Source organism: Artemia sp. Qi Xiang Cuo, chromosome 7 (genome assembly GCF_049724085.1).
Source record: "Artemia sp. Qi Xiang Cuo chromosome 7, ASM4972408v1, whole genome shotgun sequence".
In the NCBI taxonomy this organism is placed as follows: domain Eukaryota; kingdom Metazoa; phylum Arthropoda; class Branchiopoda; order Anostraca; family Artemiidae; genus Artemia; species Artemia sp. Qi Xiang Cuo.
The window spans coordinates 73,741,686-73,767,502 of record NC_142800.1 but is presented as its reverse complement, the minus strand read 5'-3'; the positions used below and the strand labels follow the sequence as shown (position 1 = coordinate 73,767,502).

The 25,817-nt window shown below is 36.5% G+C and overlaps 1 protein-coding gene across 2 annotated transcripts in view; it reads left to right on the top strand.

The window, feature by feature from the left end:
• Positions 1-25,817, top strand: part of Glyp (glycogen phosphorylase) — a 118,544-nt gene that overhangs the window by 24,076 nt on the left and 68,651 nt on the right. Inside the window, exons 2-5 of one of the 2 annotated variants that reach the window (XM_089092552.1) lie at positions 479-724; positions 17,561-17,662; positions 21,834-22,016; positions 25,187-25,321. In XM_089092552.1, the coding sequence (XP_088948678.1) occupies positions 485-724; positions 17,561-17,662; positions 21,834-22,016; positions 25,187-25,321 (660 nt within the window). In that variant the 5' untranslated portion in view covers positions 479-484. The remainder of the gene's footprint in view (positions 1-478; positions 725-17,560; positions 17,663-21,833; positions 22,017-25,186; positions 25,322-25,817) is intronic. The other variant, XM_089092553.1, reaches the window with a different exon arrangement.

Sequence of the window (25,817 nt, the reverse complement as noted above, 5' to 3'; positions counted from 1 at the left end):
CGCCACTGTATTTGGTTTATTATTACCACGTTAAATTCTTGACCCTGTTGAAAAAACATAAAACCTGGTTCATTTTTGTATGAAAATCTGGGCCAAAAAAGTTTTTGAGTCAAAATTTTCTATATGAAAACTTTTTTTGTGTCTTATCCTTCTCTAGAAGGCCCCCTTCTCCCTAGGAAATTTTGGTGAGCCCTTGTTATTTACGTTTACGTGTAAGAAAGATGCTTTCTTGATATGTTAGCTTAAAGTCCAAGGTCATCAAATGACTTCTACTTTATCCCAAGTTTTCTAACACGCTCAAGGGTATTGATATGCAAGACAGGGAAAACTTGTCATTGATCAAAGGCGTTATGGGCTGAGAGACTCCGACTTCGAGCATTTTTGGCAGCCCATTTGAACTCGCCTGGAAACAAGTTTCAATTCAGTTTCTTCTGGTTATTCGGAAGAAAAACAACTGATATTTTAGTATTTATTCTAGTTAAGAATGGCTCTTCAAAGTGATCTTGATAAAAGAAAACAGATCAGTGTTAGAGGAATTGCTCAAGTTGAAAATGTGTCTAATATAAAGAAGAGCTTCAATCGTCATCTTCATTATACACTAGTGAAGGACAGAAATGTGGCCACCCTGAGGGATTATTTTTTCTCTCTCTCCCAGACGGTGAGGGATCATCTTGTATCCAGATGGATTAGAACACAACAGCATTATTATGACAAGGATCCTAAGGTATGTACTCTGAATAGGCTAAGTTCAGCTTAAATTTTGTGCATTTTTGGTAAAAATGCAGATTAATTAGGCTAGCCTACTTCCTGTTTAATTGAAACACTCGTGTGCCAGGCCCACGTTAGGCTAATAACAATTGAAGAAATTAATTTACAGGAGTGACTGCCGGGATAGAGTGGGGGAGGGAGTAATTTACCATATTCTGATTCTGTAAAAGTGCTTTTATTGGAATAGGGTAAAAGGCCTCTTTTTGGGAAAGACCACTTTTCTTGGCATTCCAGAAAAATAGCAATGGGTTTTTGGACCACCCCTTTGACTACAGCATGATGCAATGTAAGGGCAGTAACAAGAATCCCATCTTCTTGGTCAAATTTTCACCAATGATTTGTCAGCATAAATTGAAAATGTGGTCTCTGTTTTGAAAAGCAATTGAAAAGAAAAGTTAGGCCTATATTTAATATTTGTGATTTATTAAATATATTGTGAACGCATAGCTTAGATTATTAGCTATTCATTAATATACACAATCCTTCTCAATTCCTCTTTGGTAACAAGATGTGAGGGTTCTAGTTTTACATAATTTTGCTCAATTGGATACTGTTTTTTTACCCTAGTTATGCAAGTAAATTTGCATAGCCTAGCCTATTGCATGGAGTGTAGATATGTAATTGAAGGTACTTATCTGTTAGCCAGTACACACTCGAGACTTCGTGTCTATAAAATCAGACAATAACCGATTTATTGCTGTTTGTATATGGAGATGATAAGCTTCAGCTTAGTGGAAAACTACATTGTAGCTAGGCTAATCTGATTAACATAAATATATTGTATGTTTATAAAGTAAGAATTTCATTGTTTTAGTGTTTAATCGGATTTGCTATTTATTCTAACACTACATAAGCCTATGGGACTATTAGGGGGGGGATTGTCACAAACGCGACTTTAACCATAAAAAGAGCATAAAATTAGCAATCTAAAAAAAAATTGCGCCTCATAGCTTTGCTAAATCCGGATTTCTAAGGTTTTACAAATGTTCTTAAGTTGAAAAAATGGGCTTAAGTTTTAAAAAGAGAATCATAGTAGGACTTAAAATCCTAGTCTACTCAATCCGGTACTTATGCATTATGTGGTACCCACTTCTATATACTGTGTAAGGAAACCAGACAAATGGGTATTTGCTAGATAAATAGTTTGCACAGCGTGATTTGTTATTGCGTTTACAATATTTAAACTGTTGTTTTTGGGGTTTAGGCGGGGGGGAGATACCTAGGTTGGGTTAGGTGACGTTTTTAATATATGCCATGCTTTACCGTACCAGCCCCCCCCCCCCCTGATGTGCAAATATATAGCTCAAATTTGTTTTTAAGCTTATATATCCATCCTATTTTATTTCATTAGCATTAACCAAAATTGACTTCTTTCATAGGTGCCGTATAATGCATAAGTATCCTCAATCCATTGGAAGTGCGCTTCAAAACCTAAAGGTTCTAATTTAGAGGCTTCTTGACATCTTGGAAAGTAGATGAAGTGGGTGAATGACACTTGTGTCAATATAGGGGGGGATACTTATTTAGAATTCAGAAAACACGCGAGAATTGTATTGTGAACATCATATCAGATGGGATAATAACCGGTTAGTCTACAGGTTTCTGCTGCCTTGTGATGTATTACTCACTCCGTTAAAAATGTTTAAACACTAGTTTTCTGGTCTTGAAGGGGCAAAAGAAGGTACCTAGGTTAAGTTACATATTTAATAGATGCTATGCTGTACCCCCCCCCCCCCCTAATTTGAAAAGATATACCACAATTTTGTTAATAAACTATTATATTTTCATCCTATTTTGTTTTATTTCATTAGCATTAACGAAACTTCACTTCTCGCGTGTTTTCTGGATTTTAAATAAGTACCAGGGGGGGGGGGCAGATTTGAAAAAAATACCTATTTTGGGGTATTTTCATTGACAAATGCCTCTTTTGGTATTTCATTGAACAAATTGAAAAAATTCAAATTTGCCCTCTACCTAGGTTTTGAAAAATATATTTTGTCCCCTTAATTTTTGTGAATTGACACCACTGTCTAAGATAGACAAAAACACCGTCTAGAATTTTACTTATTTTTTTTGCACGGAGGGGGGGGGGCTTAATCCTCACTTCGGCAATGATTGCGCTGCTGATGAGGCATAATCCTTGGGAAAAGACTTTAGTGGGTCCAATTTCATTTCACTGGGCAACTGAGTTGAGGATACATTTGGGTCGCTTTTTAGTGAGGATTATAAAAAAAAGAAAATGAGTACTTATCTCTTATACCCACCATACTCAAGAAATGAAGTTAGGTTAATTCGAATGAAATATACGTAAATATAATGAGGATAAAATACTTCAGTAACTAAATTATGGTAACTACAATTATGGAATTCGGGCCCCCAGAACGCATTATATTAAATGGTTTCTAACCTAACTAAAAAATACCAACTAAAATATATCTGCAATGTAGTGTATATCCACTCTCTCACGATAAGCTGAAAGAAACCGGTTCTGTCAGATCAGGAACTTGAGTGTGGGGGGCATAAGAGATAAGTACCAAATAATGCATCAGCTATTGTAATTGGAAATTAATTATATTTTTATTCTTGACGTTAGCTTAGTACTTACCCGCTTTCTCTTTGCCTTTTGCTGATTTTGAAACCACTTCCTTTGTCTAATTGATTTCCAATTTTACAAATTAGCCCTAGACAAAATCTGGCGAAGGTACTTTATTACGAATAAATCTTAATAAATAGCAGTAGAATTTGACAATGTGTATAAAATAAAAGTTCAAAATAGGGATAAAATCCTTTTTAATAGACAGTGTATAATAAATTTCACAAAAAATACCAGATATTTCGGTCACATATACAGTGACCGTCAAGTAATCTGTATGTAGTATTTACTAATAATTTCAAAATCATGAATTTCCTAAACTCTGGTAAAGATACAACCCCAGTTACTCGCCAAAAAGGGGTTTATCAAATACCATGTGACTGTGGCAAATACTATATAGGTAGAACCCACTAGAATTTAGAGAAACGCCGACAACAGCATAAATATGATATCATCAAAGCTTTAAATTCTAATAGTGCTAATGCTTCTTTTGATTCTGCTTTAAGCAGCCATGTTTTTGAAAACCTCAGCCACAAAATCCTTTTTTTTTTTAGAAAAAAAAGATGGAATTCTCCATCTTTACGAAGTACCCTGGTCTAAAACCAAAAGAAAATAGGGGGGTAGCTGCCCTCCTATCACTTTGATTCTTAAACAGGGCACCAGAACTTCTGATTTCCAATTCAATGAGCCTCCTGCGAAGTTTATGCGACCAGCCTTTCCATAAAAACCTTACATGCCCCAGGGCATAACTTACAACTCTTGCCCTGAGGGCTGTTTGGGGTGTCATCTTCAAAACATAATTACTGGACCTTTCAACTATGCTTAACAAAATGGCTATCTCAAACTGATGGGCATGGAGGGGGGGGGGGCTGGTTTCCCTCCTATCACTTTCGATTATTAAAAGGGCACTAGAAATTTGAATGAGCCCCTTTCGAAGTTTCTACGACAATTCCTTCTGTACGGAGTGCCCTGGTCTAAAAAAAATATTGTGCCCACATCGCTCTTTACATAGGCAGCGCTATTGCGCTGCCTATGATACCAGATAAATACATCAAAGTGATTAGTGCTATTCACAGGAACAACAATGCTGTGATTAAGGTAGGAAATGAGGCTACTAGTTGATGCGCTATTAAATCAGGAGTTAAGCAGGGTTGAATTCTATCTCCATGAGAGTTTGCAAGTTCTGGATGCAAGATTAAGTTTTAATATTAATGTTAAAAAGACTAACTCGATTAGAATAGGAATAAATGATGGTAGACGGGATGTTGGATAAACAGAAGGTTGATGAAGTGGATAGGCCCAGGTTTTGAAAAAAAACTTAAAACCTTTTTCAGTGTTGAAAAAAAAAAAAAAAAAAAAAAAAATTGAAGGTTAGGAAGATAAGTCTGCGAACCAAGATTGGAATTTCGGAAGCTATAGTAGTTAGAGTGGTCAAATTTGATTCCGAAATGTGGGCACTTCGGAAGACAGAGGAAGGTTTGATAGATGTTTTCCAAAAGGATTGTCTTCGGATTGTTTGGGGTACCCGTTTGACTGAGCGTATTTCAAACAGTAAACTGTACGGAAACTGTGATTCTATCCCGTTTTCTAGGGCTATAATGAGGGAAAAACTGAGATGGCTAGGACACGTCTTCCTTACGATGGATAACAGATTTTCAAAGATAGTTCTTTTCGGCCAACCATCTAGGGCCATCGAAAAGTAGGTCGCTTCTGAATGGGGTGGGAAGATGTCATAAGAAAGGATCTAAAGGAAATAAGGGAACTTCTTGGGAGGGTGTAAATAGGGAAGCTTGAATAGATTGGGATGGAGGATAAACCTGCGCAGCCATGCTGGCCTCAAGTGGCATGGTGCTGCAGGGAGTTGTTAGTAATAGCAGTAGTAAATATGTAGTTTTGGAATTGTAACTGATTCCCAAAAGCCACACCATTGTCTCTGACTAAATCATTTGCTAAAATTCTACACTCTTCTAAATTACAAGCAGTCATACTGTTACAATTAACACTCATGGCGCAAAACAGTAAATTTGAAAGCATTTATAAGCATAAAGTTATTGAAACATCAACTGGATAAAATGCTCAGTTTATATTGCACTAAAATAAGATCCTGTTTTCAGTAAAACAATATTTTTTTTAACGTCATCAGCGAACATTTTCAAATTACCGTTACTAATTGATAAAGATAAATCATTGATAAATATACAAAATAAAACGGGACGTAAATAACCTCCTTGTGGAACGCCTCTAATAATAGAAAGATACGATGATGTGGTACTTATCGCATGAATAGTGAGAAATCAATGATATTAATTGGTCTCCAATTCGGTATGTCTGGCACTCTTGAATGAGTATTGGTATAGGGGGCTCTCGATCGCCTTAGAGAAGTTAACATACAGACACACACAAAAAAATCAATCCCTTATCAATCATTTGATTAAAATCGATCATGACTTCCTAAAGTTAAGTATTACAAGACCCGTGTCTTAACCGTGGTGGAAGGGGTCTCACAGATATTCATCTGTAAAGCGATCATACAACCTTTTCGCAAAGATTTTTCCCTTGTAGGTTACTCGGAACTGTCGGGATGATCAAAACTGGTCAAAAGTTAAAAACTGATTTTGATCTAAACTTGTTTATTGGTTTGCTCATTGTTTCCTATTTTCTGGAACACGCCTTTCTGGGTGTTGGTGACAAGAATGCAGACCTTCCCTCATCGAGGTCTGATCAATCACGGCTCGCAGAAAATTTCACTTTCTGCTAAACTCGGTTCAAACATTACAAGCCGTAGTGGTAGCTACCTTTATTACAGAAACTCAAATCTTCCGCCTCACTTTCCACAGAGTTAAGATCGGATCTGAACCCTGATAAAGGACAGGGCACTACCTCTAACAGAAATATAGCCCTTCTATCACAGAGGCTCGATTGAGCACGGACGTTCCAAACTCAGTTTCCACCAACTGTTGTTGAAATCCGAATTCCTTTTCCAGTTGATGTCTCGATTAAGTTTAAGCCGAATCCCAGATTCTTAGAAGAAGTAGGATTGATTGCTGACTTCCCACTAAGTGTCATTGGTATCCGATGTCCCCTTCTTGTATCGATTCTCCTAGCTCTCACAAAAAATGGGTCTGGCTGAGACTCCCAAAGAGCATTGATAGGATACAGGTCCTTATTCTCTACCTATCTTGTTCCGTCAGTTTTAGTTGAGACTCGACAACGGGGTAATACCATTTCGACTAACTGTCACAAGCACTAAACGTCATCATAGGCAAAGCAATAGCGCTGCCTAAGTAAAGAACGATGTTGGCACAATGTATTATTTATTTTTTTCTTGGTGTTAGGCCAGGGCACTTCGTATCGAAGGAGTTGTCCTAGAAACTTCGAAAAGAGCTCATTCGATTGGAAATTTGAGTGGCTAGTGCCCTTTTTAATAGTCAAAAATGATAGGAGGGCAACTAGCCCCCCCACGCCCATCATTCCCCCAAACACCTCCAATCAACAGTTTGAGATAGCCATTTTGTTCAGCGTAGTTGATTTCCAGATAGAAAATGTTTTTGAGGAGGTCACTCCCCCACAACCCTCAGGGCAAGAATTTTAAGTTATGCCCTGGGGGGCATATAAGAACGATTTTGGCACAATGTATTATTAATTATTTTTTTCCTTTAGACAAGGGCACTTCGTATCGAAGAAGTTTTCGTAGAAACTTCGAAAAGGGCTCATTCAATTGGAAATCGTAGTGGCTTGTGCTCTTTTTAATAGTCGAAAATGAATGCAAGGAAACTAACACCCCTTCCACGCCCACCATTTCCCGAAAGATATCCAATCAAAATTTTGAGATAGCCATTTTGTTCAGCGTAGTTTATTTCCAAATAGAAATTATGTTTTTGAGAAGAACACTCCCCCACAGCCCTCAGGGCAAGGGTTGTAAGTTATGCCCTGGGGCATATAAGGTTTTTGTAGAAGGTGTTGTCGTAGAAACTTCAAAAAAAGGCTCATTCGATTGGAAATTTAAAGGGCTAGTGCCCTTTTTAATAGTCGAAAGTGATTGAAGGGCAAGTAGCCCCCCTCTCATGCCCACCTTTTCCCCAAACACATCCAATCAAAATTTTGAGATAGCCATTTTGTTCAGTGTAGTTGATTTCCAGATAGAAAATATGTTTTCGAGGAGTTCCTTCCACGCCCATCATTTCCCAAAACACATCCAATCAAAATTTTGAGATAGCCATTGTGTTCAATGTAGTTGATTTCCACATAGAAAATGTTTTTGAGGAGGTCACTCCCCCACAACCCTCAGGGCAAGGATTTTAAGTTATGCCCTGGGGGTATATAAGAACGATGTTGGCACAATGTATTATTATTTTTTTCCTTTAGACCAGGGCACTTCATATCGAAGAAGTTGTCGTAGAAACTTCGAAAAGGGCTTATTCAATTGGTAATTGGAGTGGCTTGTGCCCTTTTTAATAGTCGAAAGTGATTGGAAGGCAACTAACACCCCTTCCACGCCCACCATTTCCCGAAAATCATCCAATCGAAATTTTGAGATAGCTATTTTGTTCAGCGTAATTGATTTCCAGATATAAATTATGTTTTTGGGGAGGACACAGCCCTCAGGGCAAGGGTTGTAAGTTATGCCCTGGGGGTATATATGGTTTTTATAGAAAGCGTTGTCGTAGAAATTTAAAAAGGGCTCATTCGATTGGAAATTGAAATGGCTAGTGCCCTTTTTAATGGTCGACAGTGATTGGCAGGTAACTAACACCCCTTCTAAGCCCACCATTTTCCGAAAAACATCGAATCAAAATTTTGAGATATCCATTTTGTTCAGCGTAGTTGCTTTCCAGATACAAAATGATTTTGAAAAGGTCACTCCCCCACAACCCTCAGGGCAAGGATTTTAAGTTATGCCCTGGGGGGTATATAAGAACTATGTTGGCACAATGTGTTATTTATTATTTTTTTCCTTTAGACCAGGGAACTTCATATCGAAGAAGTTGTCGTAGAAACTTCGAAATGGGCTCATTCAATTGGAAATCGGAGTGACTTGTGCCCTTTTTAATAGTCGAAAGTGATTGGAAGGCAACTAACACCCCTTCCACGCCCACCATTTCCCCAAACACATCCAATCAAAATTTTGAGATAGCCATTTTGTTCAACGTAGTTGAAAGTTCTGGAAATTAGGTCTTTGAGGATAACAACCCCCACAGCCCTCAGGGCAAGGGTTGTAAGTTATGCCCTGGGGACATATAAGGTTCTTATAGAACGCGGTGTCGTATAAAGCTCAAAAAGGGCTCATTGGATTGGAAATTGAAATGGCTAGTGCCCTTTTTAATAGTTGAAAGTGATTAGAAGGCAACTAACACCCCTTCCACGCCCACCATTTCCCCAAACTCATCCAATCAAAATTTTGAGATAGCCTTTTTGTTCCACGCAGTTTAAAGTTCAGGAAATTATGCCTTTGAGCAAGACACTCCCCCCACAGTCTTCAGGGCAAGGGTTATAAGTTATGCCCTGGGGGCATATAAGTTTTATTGAAATATTTGTCCTAGAAACTTGAAAAAGGGCTCATTCGATTGGAAATTCAAAGGTCTAGTGCCCTTTTTAATAGTCGAAAGTGATTTGAGGGCAACTAACCCCCTCTCACACCCACCTTTTTCCCCAAACACATCCAATCAATATTTCTAGATTGCCATTTTGTTCAGCGTCGTTGATTTCCAGATAGAAATTTTGTTTTGAGGAGGATGCTCCCCCACAGCCCTCAGGGCAAAGGTTGTAAGTTATGCCCTGGGGGCATATAAGGTTTTTTATAGAAAGCGTTGTCATAGAAACTTCAAAAAAGGCTCATTCGACTGGAAATTCAAAGGGCTAGTGCCCTTTTTAATAGTCGAAAGCGATTGGATGGCAACTAACCCTCTCACGCCCACCTTTTCCCCAAACACATCCAATGAAAATCATAAGATAGCCATTTTCTTCAACGTAGTTGAAAGTTCTGGAATTAGGTCTTTGAGGATGACAACCCCCCACAGCCCTCAAAGCAAGGGTTGTAAGTTTTGCCCTTGGGGCATATAAGGTTTATATAGAACGTGTTGTCGTAGAAACTTCAAAGAGGGCTCATTCGATTGGAAATTGAAATGGTTATTGCCCTTTTTAATAGTCGAAAGTGATTGGAAGGCAACTAACACCTTTTCCACGCCCACCATTTCCCCAAAAACATCCAATCGAAATTTTGAGATAGCCATTTTTTCCACGCAGTTTAAAGTTCAGCAAACTATACCTTTGATTAGAACACCCCCCCCCCCCAAAGTCTTCAGGGCAAGGGTTATCAGTTATGCCCTGGGGGCATGAAGTTTTTATTGGAATCTTTGCCGTAGAAACTTGAAGAAGGGCTCATTCGATTGGAAATCCAAAGGGCTAGTGCCCTTTTTAATAGTCTCGAAAGTGATTTGAAGGCAACTAACCCACCTCTCGCCCACCTTTTCCCCAAACACATCCAATCAAAATTTTTAAATAACCATTTTATTCAACGTAGTTGAAAGTTTTGGAAATTGGGTTTTTAAGGATGACAACTTCTTCACCCCCACAGCCCTCAGGGCAAGGGTCGTAAGTTTTGCCCTGGAGGCATATAAGGTTTTTATAGAAAACGATGTTGTAGAAACTTCAAAAAGGGCCCATTCAATTGGAAATTGAAAGGGCTAGTGCTCTTTCGATAGCCGAAAGTGATTGAAGGTCAACTAACTCCCCTCTCACACCCACCATTTCCCCAAACACATCCAATCAAAATTTTAAGATATCTACTTTGTTCAACGTAGTCGAAAGTTCTGAAAATTAGGACTTTCAAGATAATAGCCCCCCCCCACCACAGCCCTCAGTGCAAGGGTTTTAAGTTATGCCCTGGGGCATATAAGCTTTATATATGAAGTTATTGTAGAAATTTAAAAAGGGGCCCATTTGTTCGGAAATTGAAATTGCCCTTTTTAATAATCGAAAGTGAGTGGAGAGTAATTAACCCCCCTCTCATGCCCACCATTTCCCCAAACATATTCAATCAAAGTTTAGAGATAGCCATTTTGTTCAACCTAGTTTAAAGTTCTGGAAATTACGTGTTTAAGGATGACAAACCCCCCAGAGCCCCCAGGGCAAAGGTTCTAAGTTATGCCTTGAGGGCATATAAGGTTTTATAGATAGAGTTGTCGTAAAAACTTCAATAGGGGCTCATTAAATTGGAAATTGAGAGGGCTAGTGCCCTCTTTAATAGTTGAAAGTGATTGGAGGGTAACTAATCCCCCTCTGACGCCCACAATTCCCCCAATCACATCTGATCAAAATTTTTAGATAGCCATTTTCTTCAACGTTGCAGACAGTTCTGGAAGTTATGTCGTTGAGGATGACACCCCCCCCCCTCAGCCCTCAGAGCAAGGGTTGTAAGTTATGCTCTGGAGTCAAATAAGGTTTTTATTGAGATTTCTGACGTATAAACTTCAAAAGGGTTCATTTGGTTGGAAGGGGAAAGGGCTAGTACCATTTTTATTAGTTGAAAGTGATCGGAGAGCAACTAACACCCCTCTCACGCCCACCATTTTCCCAGATACATCCAATCAAAATTTTGAGATAGCCATCTTGTTTAACATAGTTGAAGGCGCTGGCAATTAGGTCTTGGGAGGTGACACCCACCCTCAGCGCCCTTATGATAAGGGTTTTAATTTATTCCCTGGGGGCATATAAGGTATATATAATCGAAAGGCCTTGTACCCTTTTTAATAGTCGAAAGTTATTGGAAGGCTTGTTATTTTTATAGTAAAGATCGATGTGGGTATAATGTATTATTTTGTTGTCGTTGTTGTTCTTTAAACCAGGGCACTTCGTATCGAAGGAGTTGTCGTAGGAGCTTCGAAAAGGGCTCATTCGATTGAAAATAGAACGGGCTGATGCCCTTTTTAATAGTCGAAAGTGCTTGGAGGGAAAATAATCCCCCTCCCATTTGCCTTTATCTTAAAAACTAAATGTTGCCTTAAGATTAAATCGAAATCCACTGTGTTAATGCTAATTCCCAATAAGGCATCTCAGCAGTATCCCAAGAACGACTGAGGGTATTATGTTCAAACTTTCGGGACTACTTCTGCTCTTAAGACTTAATCAAATCAAAATAGCGCAAGTGTATTCAAACTATCAATGAAAGTAAACAGATTTTTTTTGCGAATGGTATCAAGTTTTCTATTTCAGGTCAACTAGAGGAGGTATTAAACTAAATTAAACACGATTATTTGTGTCCAGATTTTTAAAAGGGTGTATGCTGTTAAAAATTGCTGAAAATTTTTCTCCAGCATACAAATAGCAGGCCAAACTATAAATTCTTAAAAAACGAAAAGGTTTAAAGCATTATTTTCTTTTTCCCTGAAAAGACTATGTCAAAATAAAACGAACAGAAATTAATAAATTTTTTTTCACAAAATAAGTTTTTCAAAGAAAAATAAAGAACTCCATTAAACAAAAAATGAGTAAAAATAAAATCAAATAATCTACCAAGCGTGAAACTACCACAAATCAGCATCGATAAATAAATGAAACCCAATACGAACAGAAATTACAATAAATAACCGAGTCAAACCCAAACCAGCAGAAAGTAACATAAGTTGGGCGCAAAACCCCTATGCCTTCACAAGGCCATAACATAATTTGCACTTTACTGAAAAAAAATACAAATGAATGTGTATTGTCAGTTTAATATACATATACTGATATTTAGTAATCAAAATGTTAATGTTATTTGATTTATTAAAGTTATAAAAATAAAAACATTTATATTTTTTTCAGTAAAGTGCAAATTATTATTAAACGCAGTTGTAACTCTTTACAATTCACATCTATTGCACTAACAGAAAAACCTGTTTTAAAAATATCTATGTATGTCCCTATATTGAAAAATTACCTTGTAACAAGGTATTTCCCTGTTTTAGGTATGTTTCCAAGATATTGTTTTTTTTGTATCTTCATTAAAAAAAATCGAAGAATCCTTGCCCCATCCTACATTTTCGCAAATAAACGTCGCTGGTAGTAATTCTTATTCTCCTCTTAAATCTGGTCGATGGTTGACAACCCCTTCTAGTAGATATCCCAATAAGAATAATTTATAACTGTTTTCTTCATCTCCGAGGCTAGTTTGGATCAAAGAAAAAAAAAGTCTGAGGATTTAACTCGGATTTCCCTCCAAGTTTGGTTCAGATCTGCCCAATCCTTCTGGTACATGTCCTGATGACAAGAATTAAGGGACCCTCTCCTCTGGTAGTGGTCGGAGTTTAAATCCAACACCCAAAAATGCGCAACTAGGACACTGCTTATTACTTAATTTCAATTATGGTTGAGATATATTCTACTTCTTCTGGTGGATGTCCTTTTGACAAGAACTTAGGACCCTGTCCTGTATCCCTCGAATAAAATTGAATCTAGTAACGATCTCCAATAGGCATACGCAAGATATTGGCCCATACTTTCCACTAAGTTTGGTCAAGATCCGACACTTCGTTCTGGTACACATCCTGATGTCAAGAATTAGGACCTCCCACTTCCTAGTAAGTATTACCAGAAAGGTAGTATTCGTGTAGTATCCCGTTTACATGACTGTAACAGTTCGAGAACAGTATATCATAGAGGACACATTTTCTTTCCCAGTATTAAGTTCAGAAAGCATGTTCAGTTTTCTGTGCTAATGAAAACTTGGAGAACTTTCAATCTCAAGGTGACCGTCAAGGAGACAAGGCGAACAATAGGACGAAACTGTTTTATCCGTTTAATTTTCTTTTCGTTCGGGAAAGGAAACAGAAATATGCTTTATATTGATTAAAAAAAACCATCAACCGTAAAAACGACCAGATTGCCAACTAACAATTACAGGTGCTTCAATGGGAGGGGGAGGAGTCTACACTTAGATTTTGAAAATTCCTTTTTTAGGTATTTCCATTGAAAAATACCTTTTTAGGTATTTTCAATGGAAAATACCATTTTTATTGGTATTTCAATTGAAGAAATAAACACCTCCCCTCTTGATTCTGAAAAATACATTTTGCCCCTCCTACATTTCTGTAAATTGGTGCCCCTAGGCAATTATCTTCTTAAAATTGAAATTTTAGACTTTTGGAACCAAATTAGATAGAAGAAAACGAACTAAATAAATAGATATAATTTATCTATTCAAAGGAGATGAGCTGTGCCTTCAGGCTCCGTAGCATTTGAATTATCACAACCCAGCGTTCCATGGCTGTTATCTGGTCTTGACCCCCTTCCCTACTAGAAGTGTGAAAACATTCACTTTTGTGATGGTGAATTGTTATTAAAGTGAAAATTCCTATTTTGGAGAAAAGGTTTGTGACTATAACGAATGATCGTCTGTATAAGAAAATTAGGTACCAGTGCATTATATTATACACAGTCCTATAGCCTGCAGAAGGAAATAATACAGGAAGCAAGTCAAACGGGTATTTGCAAGGGATAAATGGATCGCAAAGCGTGATTTCTTATTACGTTTACAATAATTAAACTGTTGTTTTTTGGGGTTTAAGGGGGGGGGGGAATAAAAGTACCTAGGTTAGGTTACGTTTTTAATGTATGCTATGCTTTACACACACCCCCCCCGCCCCCTAATGTGCAAATACGAATATATATCCCAAATTTGTTTCTAAACTATTATACTCATCCTATTTTGTTTTATTTCATTAGCATAAACTTGACTTCTTTCGTGTGTAGGATATAATGCACAAGTACCGAAAATCCTTCATCTTTGAAAAATAATCGTTGAACCATTTGAAATTGATCAATAACCACAAATATTCTACTCTTTCCGCATTTCTTGTTGCTAAGCTGCTAAATAACTAAACCTGTTTGACTTAACTGGAAGGCTGGTCCTTTCCTTGTCTGGTCAACAGATTCTAATTTACATTTTCAAATCCAAAGTTCATAGAAAAGGGATTCATCATTCTAGATTTTTTTTTTCGCCTTGCTGTTGGAAAACTTTCGCTAGTAATGATTAAATTTTGGAATTCGTATTTCTGGGTGTCTTGTAAATCAATACTGATGCTATATGATGTGTTATGTTGGAATTTTGCTAATCTTCAAAAAACAAAAAGCAGTCTGGTTAAACTTTGCGACTTGGTTTTTTCTCATGGTCTATAGTCTACACAATAGCGTTGTTTTAATAAGCAGCAATGACTCCCCTGTATAATTATTATTCCCCCCCTCCCCTCGTTTTCGTCCCTCATTATATTTGTCGATAAACTGGGAGGACTTCTGCGATTGCAAATTATAAGTTCTACCGTCCTTTTATGGGCCAAATATGAATCAGATGGCAAATATCTGGTCACTGTGCCTCCTTGCAACCTTTAAGCCCTAAATGGTTGTATCGGACCAGAATTTTGTCTTTTTAATCGAAATAATTTTAAACGCCATTTCAGTCAAAACTATTAAAAGGTCCACACATTATATACCTCTGGGATGCCGATTATCCGATTGGACCAGGTCCTAGGTAGCCTACGTTTAAGTTGAAAGATACGCCTGTTATAACTTTAAAAGCAGGATCGTGCAAAGTTTATTGTCTACATAATTTAAGGGCCCTGGTATCCTCCCCTGACTTTATAAATATAAACATATTTCACCTTTTTCGACTCTTTGCTGTAAAAGAGATCATTGAGGGAATGGTCTTAAATGACCAAACGAATGGACCAACTCAAATCACGGCACAGAAATTTTTCACACGTGATGCTTGATCTCCATCTCGTAATTAGGGCTTGTATTTAATAAGGTTTGAAGTCATTAGTTACAAATATCGGGCTGGAACTACTATTTTTGAAGCATCCTGTTAAAACTTATTAGCCAACACTGTTACGATTAATATGCACACACCTAATATTACTGAAAATGTAAAAAAAACGGAAATTTAATTTTAAAAACAACAGTTTTTTTCCACGAAACGTAAAGAAAAAAAATAATTAAAACGTGAACAAAATAGCTTATACAAGATATCAAACTTAAAACAAACATATTTATTATGGATGAAGAAGCTTTGCCCTTTTTTTGGGGGGGGGGGGCTAACATCAAACTGAAATTCAGTTTTTTTTTTATTAGTTTTGACTTAATTGTTCAACGTAATGTCTCTTCCTTTTGCATTTCATCTCTTCATTAATAGTAATATCTGTTTGTTTAGTTTTAAGCTAATTAATGCTGTTTCTTAGTCTTAAATTCCCTATTTGTTTTTCTTGAAAAAAAAAACTACCTTTTTACAATTTGCGAGGAGGCTCAGAACGCCATGCGTGCCGCAAAGTTACGTTACGCTTAGTACAGTTTCCATCACGCTTAGTACTGTTTCCGCCACGCTTGGAACATATCTGTCTCGAATGGCAAACTTCCGCCACGCTTGGCACACGCCACCTGGCGTACGTGATTTCTTAATGTTGGTACTCTGTCGATAATTTAATACGAATGTAATCATTGGCTTGCTTTCGCACATTCACACACCAGGTCCGTTTAATGGGAGTGTGGTTACAATGTAACTTTCTTGGGTAACCTAAAAGGGGCTTCTAAATTCAACAAGCAATCCAGGAAGGTAGCAAAACACGATTTGCGGCAAAACTTCTAGAAATCTGTAAGAGAGAAAAAGCAATTGGACTTGCGATAATTCGCCAGGACTACCAACCTTGCGATTGGCATTGGTATATGAACCAAAAGCAGGATGCAGGGTTGGTAGTGTAGGAAATTGGGTACTTGTATATTATATGGTACACACTCGAGAAGTGAAATTAGGTTAATCCTAACGAAATATACAAAAATATGATGAAAATACGATACTTTTGTAACAAAATTATGAGAACTACAACAAAGGATTATGATAGGGGGGCCGCACAGAATGCATTGTATTAAATATCTAACCTAACCCAACCAAAATACCATCTCTATGGTATATAGAAAATATTATTTAATAAATTATACCTACAACGTAGATTTCAACTGAGCCTAAGCTAATTTTCTTCAAATACTTACAGGTACAAACCGGTTATTATGTGGTCTGTAGATCAAAATTCTCGAATGTATACCGTATAATACACAAGTACAGGAAATTGTTTTCGAAAGTCGGTTGAAATCCCCCGAAAGTCGTGTACACCTTCGGAAGACAATGCACGTCTTCATTACCCCTAGAATTCTTCTGTACCGTGTGTCTATATATTTTAAAACTTGATATAGTCAAGCCGTAGGGTGCCTGCTGATTTTTTTGGGGGGAATAGACCTGAAGTAGTTTGTTTTTAGGGGGGATGGACGTTTGAATTTTTTTTTAGAATTTGTGTTGGGTTAGGGTAAGGCTTTCCCATGGGTGCCCTTGAAAGGAATTGTCTGATGTATTCTATGCTTAGTAAGGCATTGGTACTTATTGTTATATAATAAACACTCGAAATGTGAAGTTTGGTTAATGCTAATGAAATAATACAAAATTATGATGAAAATATAATAGTTTATAAACCAATTTGGACTATATTTATGTACATTGGTGGGTGGGGGTAAAGCATAGCATATAATAAATATTTAACCGAAACAAACCTATTCTAACCTAACCAAAATACCAACTAAATACTTAATAGAATATAGCTACAATTTATTTTCCAACCCAGCCAAAGCTAATTCTCTGGTATAAAGAAGTTGCTTGATCAGTTTCTTGTGTCATGTTCGCATCATCTGCGATCAAAACTATCGAGTGTTTATTATATAACCGATAAGTACAAAGGTATTTTACTTTAGCACGATTTTCTTTTCTTGTATTGTTTTTTATGTATTTTTTTTTTGTATGTTTTCCCTTCACGAACCAAATTCATTATTCCCTTTTTGTAGGCTTTGGGCCTTTTTCACACAATTTCCCCTAAATCTTTGGGGATTTTACGATATTTCTCACTATTTCTTATAACCTATTTGCTATTTAACGTTTGCCTGGTTTTAGCATATTTTCAAATTTTTGCCCTTCACCCTCAAGTTGTCAGTCTTTGACGCATGTTTTCTTTTGTATGTACCTGCCTTTTACAGTTGTCTACTTCTCTTTACTGTTTTGTGTCCTGTAATTTGAAAAATAAACTTATTCTGTGGAGTTCGGGTGAACTTTTTGTCATTACTTTTAGTTTTTGAGAGAAAACCACTGCTTATTTTGGCCTATATGCTATTAATATATTATATCTTTTTTAGCGTGTTTACTACCTTTCCTTGGAGTTCTACATGGGGCGCAGCCTTACAAATACAATGATAAACCTAGGCATACAGACAGCTTGTGATGAAGCCATGTATCAGGTAATGAATATTCATTCCAATTTTACTCTTTTCTTGGGAATCCTGTGTCTATTTTCATTGTTTGGTAGGTTTACCAAAAGTTTTTTTTTCATGTCTAGAAGTGCATCAGCAATACGTCTCTTTTCTACATCCAGGTTTATTTCTACGTTTTCATCTATTTCTTGCAGTAGGCATTGAGATAATTGTATCATTAAGATACAATAATATTTCGACCGAGTTTCTAAAAAGTATTAATGCTGATTGCCCAAAACGTGAGAAAACGCCAAGAGAGACGGCTAGCTTTGGGCGATGTTCTATATATATGTTTGGATAAAATATGTGTTTCATGCATGTATACGAACCCTTTCTTCCAAGGAAGCTCAAGCTTTGCAAATATCACCACATATTTTTATATTTTAGTATTATTTACCTGTTTTGCGTCATTTCAAGCATGGACTCTGAGAATATTACCCTCTGGGTATGTCTGTGCCCTGCGTACAGGTAAAGTCTGCTACTTCTGTTCCTTCCAAGAGTTTTCCCCTGGCCACTCAGAGGATCAGTGAGCGGTGGAAAATATTCTGGCAAAAGCATTTACTTGCTGCTGTTTCTAAATAGCAAAAAAGACAATTTGTATTTTTTCTATTTTTTTCACCATTTTTTCTCATCTTTATCTAGTTTTAATTTTTTATCAAAAAGTCAAATGGTTGTATGCTGACTGAAATAATTAAAAATAAATTGTTAAACTCTGCGCAAAGCTTCGCCAAAAAAATGATGGTATTAGAAGATACTTCCGGAATATTATTTTTGGTATATGAAATGTAGAAAATGAAAATATTGATAAATCGATATATCGGAAAACCCAGATATCGCTCAACACTAGAGACGGCTTTATGATAGGTCTCGATATTGATTGATCTGAAAACATTGGGAATTTGGAATGATTGGAATGACATTTTGAATGTCTCTCCAGTTCTGTAGGAGTGAAGACTTTTCCCCTCCTCTTCCCTCAGGGACAATCATTCTTCGCCATATTCGCACGGGGAGAGACAGTGAATACCCCTTAAATCTAAGTTGACATCTACGTCGCCCGGGCAAAGCGTTGGCTTAAAAACGTATTTTGTTTTAATTTTTTACCTCCTCCACTCCAAGCCGTGTCCAGGGGTTCTTCTGGGTTATGAAATCCTCCAACTCCCACCAAAATTTTGTCCGACTAGTAAAAACGTAACAAAAATGCATAATGCATATAACTAAATGTTGATATATTTTAAAAAGTTTTTTTTAACCCCCCCCCCCCCCCCCGAAAAAATACCCCCAAACAAAAATCCTGGATACGCCATTGCCTCTACCCATCCCAAGGCTCAAAATGTGATTACCTAGTTTGCCTATGGGCTCCATTTCAGTGTACTGTCTCAAAGGAAAGATAAAATGGAAGCTTATAATGAGAAATTCAAACAGTGGGCAGCCAACGGCTTGAATTTCAATTACTACCGGCGTTATCAGTTCACTTAAAAAAAAAAAAAAATTGTCACACGGTAAAAAATACTACCTCGGAAAAAACGACTTGCATTGCGTGGGTCGCGCAGCATACGCATTGACGATCGATATAGCAGTTGCTACAAAAAAAAATCACGTGATAGTTTTCGCTTTGTCAGATATTCTGTGACTAATAAATCTGTCAGATTTAGTGCTGTTTGTATTGCAGAGCGTTTTTCAGTTCGAAATTCTTGAAAGTAACAACATTCTCGTTTTTCATAGGGCTCGGCAGGAGAGGGAGGGGTAGAATTTCTTATTTATTTTAATGTTCGTAGAACTTTAAGGATATTTATAACAGACTAATTGGCGGAAGCTAACGTACTATGGCGGAGCTACCAACAGTATTCAATCTCTTTATCAAGTGGGGACTCAGTTGCGTTGTGGAGGGGGGGCGCACTGATACTTGTATCCAACCTTTCTCACGTGCCACTTTTCTTACTGTCTCTTGGTGTACCCGAAAGGGTCTTCTAATCCGCAACCCTTCCTATTTTATTTACTTCTTATATTATTTGCACATAAAGCTGCAAGGTCGTTGTTTTTTTAGTTTTCAATCGGAATTTTAAAGCCATCTATATAAGACGGTAAAATTGGAAAATTTTGGCTCATAAGAGAGATGTGGTTCTTGTTGTCTTGCCAAGTATTGCATTAATCTCGTTTTAATTTAATACCGGTTGATTTTACGAAACCAGTTACAAGCTAATCATAAAACTATAGTAAAAGAAAATATAAAACACGTGGTTAAGTCCTTAAACGAACACAATTTACATGATTTGAAAAAAGCTACTCCCCCTGGGCTGGTAGTAGCCTATTTTCAAAAAGTACTCGCAGCGAAATTGCATCCTTTTCAAGTAACTTCGAAATAAACATTAGATTTAAGAGTTTTTAGTAAAGTTAACTTATGCTACAGTTTTATGAGCTTGGTCGATGGCGTCGGGGTTTGTATCGGAAAATCACAGAAAATTTGCTAGTGAGCTCTTTCTGCTCACTAGTCGTAGTGAGCTCACTACTACTAGTGACTTTGACCCTTTTTGATCGTCCGAAGCGTCTCCAATTCCTTGGGTAAAGCGGTAATTGCATGATAGGTGCGCTATAATTATAATTTATTGGCAATGAAGCACTATGCTTGGCCTTTTACCAAACAGTAACTTTCATTCTTATGGTTTTGGTCCAATTTTTGAAGGGCGAAAATTGGGCTAGTTAAAAACCTATTAAAAAAATATGAAAGTTAAATTTTGTTTAGGATAGGATTTCATTGAATTCCGTCTTTAAATATCCACTTTGTGGTTACTGCCCTTTTTCAATGAAATCATAATTTCCTGTTTAAGTACTTAGTTTTGTTTCGCTTTGATTTAATCCAGTAATCCAGAAAACATGCAATTTACTGGTTTTGTGCAATGAAATTTAGCTATTATTAAAGAAGATGCATAAATCCTTAATATATCTAATGGTAGCCTACATAGGAGCTGGACTCTTTGTGAATAACTGAGAGGAACAAATTTTGAAAAAAGGAAGAACAATTTATTTTGAACAGTGAATGCATCGAGATATTTCTAGCCTTCTTCAAGGACCTTTGAAAGGGGAAAAACTAAATACCCATATTCAGCACTAAATAATTTCTGAGACCGCACTGGCTAATCATAACAAAACAAAAAATCGCAAAGAAGAAAGAAACGAGGACATTAACAGCCAGTGAAGTCCTTATTTTAGTTTCAGTGTCTATTTTGAGGTTTTGTTTTTATCTGCATTTTTTTTTATTACTGGAGGTCTCAACCGAAATATTTGCATAATTTTTTCTTCTGTTTTTCACTGGCTATTATTGTCCTCGTTTCTCTTTTCTCTGCGATTTTTTGTTTTGTCATGTTCAGCAGAAAAAAATTAATTCAGATACACAAACTAGCAAAAGGAGACAAAGCAAAATTCTCAGATTTCATTAATTACAAAACTCGACCATATTTAACAATTACTCTAGCTGTCCAGTCATAGTACACACTCACACGGAGTCATGGTAAATAACGATGCGTTTCTTCTGTATTACTTTTCCCCTAAATAAAAAGACCCAGCAAGGCAGAAGGGTTCTAGTCGCAAAAGCAAATTAGACAGTTCCCAACAGGTTAGACAGCATCAAGGACTTTTTAGTTGAAGACGAATCTGTGAAGTATTTAAAATAGGTTACTGATAGAAAAACAAGCGCAAAACGATTGGTCTCATTTTTAAAAGTTGGTTTGAGTTTAACATAGTATTCCATAATTGTCTTTATCTTTATGATAATACAACTTCAACGCGTATTTACTTTCCTTTGTTGTTTGTAAATGAAGAAAGAAAAAAAGACAAGATCAGAAAACAGAAAAAACAAGAAGTTATATGGAAAATTATGTAAATGTGATAGGCAGTGTGGTCGTTTTTATTACTTGGGTATAAACATGGGCGCAAACTGGTGCAATTTTTACGGAAAAGGGTATTAGAAGAGTGTTAACCGGTGCCTGGACGAAAACAGTGAAAAGGTGAGCTTTTAGGCCACGTTTTTTTGAAAGCGTCTTTTGGACCCATTCCCCCTCCCTCCTTATGTTTATGAATAAATTAGAATCTAGCGAGCAGAAAGGGAATAAAAATTAAACATATTTTTGTACAGATTTATATACAGTTTTGTTTCTCTTTTTAGCTTGGTTTGGATATAGAAGAATTAGAAGACCAGGAAGAAGATGCTGGGCTTGGAAATGGTGGTCTTGGTCGTTTAGCCGCCTGCTTTTTAGATAGTATGGCCACGATTGGATTAGCTGCTTATGGCTATGGTCTCCGCTACGAATATGGCATTTTCGCTCAAAAAATACGTAACGGAGAACAGGTATTGTTTGTTGCTCCTTTAAATTAACTTTAAACTGAAGTAGTCGTGAAGCAGTTATTTAAAAAAAAAATACCTTTTGCGGTAGTTTTTTTTTAGAATTTCGGGTAAAGCGATATTCTTCAAAATTATTCCATTCAGCAGTCTCAGAAGATTTTAATAAATTTTATTTTGCTTACCAAAGGACGGCTGATGACGTGGATTTGTTGGCATGGATCTATACGGACATCAAGCGCAGGCTATCGTCCTTCGTGTCAATAGGTGTTTTATTCATAGATCATACTAGTCAAATAGGCTGTCGGACGACTAGTATGAAAAAGAAAAACACCGTAGCAGATACTCTTTTGGGAAGAACGAATAAAAAAAATATTCCCCCCCCCCCCACAAAAATAAGTCCCCTAACTCTTTCCGAAAAAAACTCTTAAATTTTCAACTGGATCCCACCGCAGTGAGACAAAACTGGGTATACTCTCTTGCGACGATCGAAAACCGGACTGTGGCTTTGCAGAAACTGGACTTCGACTGGAAAAACACTCTTTAGAAATATTGGCTTCAGCTACGCGATATAGGGAGCTAATTGAAATTAGAGAATTTCTGTTTGTAATCCCTGTGCAGACCCTAGATTTATTACTATACCTCTCAAGTGACAAAAATCGGATTATTGGCAAGAACAACACAAAAAGGTGGACACATGCTATTGATGGAAAGATATATTAGGAGGGGCTGCATTCTTTAAGTTTTTGCTGATGATGGTTGGAATGAAACCAGGTACTTGTGATGGATAGAGGAGACTTTTTGCCCTTATCCCCTTCCTCAAATCTCAAGATTTTTATTGTTCTCCTTGAAGTTTCTTACATTTCCCATATAATATGCCTATTTTTTGCGTTTTTATGTTGTGTCCTCTCCCCCCCCCCCCGAAAATAAATCATTCGTCCGTTCCAGGATTTCTTGATGAATATTCATCTTAAAATTGTTCATTTTTCAAGCAATTTCAATACTCTTTGGGTGCTGATATTCAGTAGTCGCTGAGAAATCATCCCAAAGCAAGCTTTTTCATTCCTAATGCTAGAAGACAGTTCAAATCCTGTTTTGTGAATCTGATTGAAGGATTTATTTCCATTAACATGGTACTAGTAGAACCAACTTTATAATGTCTATTCTGTCATCGAACGTATTAATTTAAATGTAAGAAAAAGTATCAAATGAACTGTCCATGATCCAAAAATAGATATTGAAAAAAAGAAGGAGATTGTTCAGCATAATCTATAGCCTGAACTGTTTTAGTAAGAAATATTTATTTGTGTATCTTCTCGTCACTAATCTCGGCAAACTGGCTCGCAAACGACATAAAAGCCTTGCTTTCCTTTTGCCATGGTTACTTCTTCTTTTTACAAAACTTACCTTTTGCTCTCAATTTACAACCCAAATATGTAATCTTCTCTTTCACTTCTTGTCATATATCTTCAGTTTCCATCCTCGTTCCTCCTTTTCTGAACACTACTAACACTGACTTCTTCATGCTCTCAAATTCTTCGTCCTTAAGTATTCCAATTCCGTCTTGCTTAAAACCGACATAAAAATAAGATATGTGAGCTGCAGTTTCAGGGCGCTGCTTCCTTTCCAGACAGCCGCCAGTATGCCATCCTAGCCTGGAACCGACTGCCCTTTCATTTTTTCAGGCGGCTTCATGCTTCTTCACCCAGTATGGGATCCATAATCTTATAATCCTCTTCTTTAAGAAGTAAGCCAACTTGGTGACTGATTTGATCTTTCCATACCTTTGAAAACAATGCCTTTTCTTTTTCCTTTCCTAGTGTCACTGCCCAAGTTTCTGCTGGTAGAATTTTCACCTTCCATCCAATGTGTCAAACTTTCTCACATTCTGCTATCCTTTCCTTTTATTGCTGTACCATTATACTGAGAATTTATACTATATTTTGCATAATGTACATCTAAGAAAAATATAAGTGTTACTCAAAACCTAAAAAAAAAAAATAATCACGGAATGAGGTATAAAATGGGAGGTATAAACTTTACCACTTTACTTTTTTCATTGACACTCCAAAATTAAACTATTAAAATAGCCAGTAGTTTCAGCTTTTATACCAAATTCGCTGAAACTAAAATCAGGGATGTCACTTCCCTAAAAGGTAGGGGGGGGGGAGGATATTCAGAATTGTTTATAATGGAGACATTAAAAATGTATTTCCAAAATGGGGGGGGGGCAATTTTTTGTAAAATCTGTTTAATGAAAATAACAAAAAGGTATTTTTGTAATTCAAGGATGACAATTAAACTGGAGTCCCTGCCTCCCCTCCCCTAATCAGTGCCCCTGATTAAAACCTGAAGAATATCCGTCAAAAAAGTATAACTATTGGTTGTATTTCTGTAAAAACAAAAACAAAAAAACATGTACTTGTCGATGTTGGGTTGTTATATTGTTCTAATTTAGTGTTAGTGGAATTTTGTTTGTTTTATATTTAAAAAAAAAAGATATTTATATTTATATATATAAAAAAGTACAAAGTACAAAGTACTTTATATTTAAAAGTACAATGCATAATTTGTGTGGTTCCACTGAGGTAATTTACGGATAAGCCAGACAACACTGGTTCTGTTATTTTTTTTTTTTACAAAATTAAAAGAAAAAAAAGTGATTTTGTCAATTATGCTACTCAATATTTAAAAAAAATACTAGATTTCAGAATTCTTACATTAAACCAACCTTTTAATTTAGCTTTTACATTTTACATTAAACCAATCCTTGGATTTGTTACATAAATTCCCAGAATGCTAAGATTATTAAAAGGACAATCTGTCACTGAAAAAAAAGTACTAATTAATTGGATTTATTTCGTGTTAGGGAAAGGCAGTGTGGTTTTCGTTGTTAGTGTTTTATACATATTACGAATTAACAAGCAATTCTTGTGTTTAATCAACCTTTGTTGCTTGTGTAATTATTTGTGGATTTATTATAGAAAAAAAATTACAAAAAAAAATCCCAGAAACTAAGAAAAAAGACCCTCTAAGCGTCATAAAAAAAAGAGAACATAGTGGAAAGACAATGTTGTCTTCGTATTTGATTTGTTATCCTTGTATTAAATTTACAAGAAAATATGTTCGGAGAAGTGTGTTTTAACTACTTTTTGTTAAACTGTATTTTGACGCTCCAGGCTGAGGAACCAGACGATTGGTTACGATTTGGTAACCCTTGGGAAGTACCACGCCCTGAGTATTCTATTCCTGTAAATTTTTATGGTACTACCACGAAAACATCAGAAGGGTTTGCCAGATGGATCAACACCCAGGTACCAAAAAAAAGATGGGCTAAGTAGAAAGTTTTGGGTGTAGATTCGATCAGAGTTTTTGATAATATACGTATTGTACGGTTATATACGATTTTCATGTGACAATTTAGTGTTTAAATTGGGAAATGTTTAAGCTCTTTTAACCTCATCATACATTTTATTGAAATAAAGTATTTAGGTGCGATTATTCTCCCTACGACAACAACAATTCTTCAGTATTTTACATGCTCAGGGAGGGGGGAGTCCAGACAAGACCCCCACCACAAGTTTCTGCTTGAAAACCACCCTCTCCCTTTATTTGTTGCAAAAGAAATAAAAAATACTAAATTGTCACTGAAAAAACCTTATATTGGTGAAGGCAGAATGCAGTTTCTAGTAATTTTTGAATAATTTGAGATCCTTGTATTTTCTTAAAAAGATGCTCTGAAAAGGCAGCAATACCTCCAAGATTCGTTGACGTAAACTTGTGATAAATTTGCTATAGAATTTTATTCTC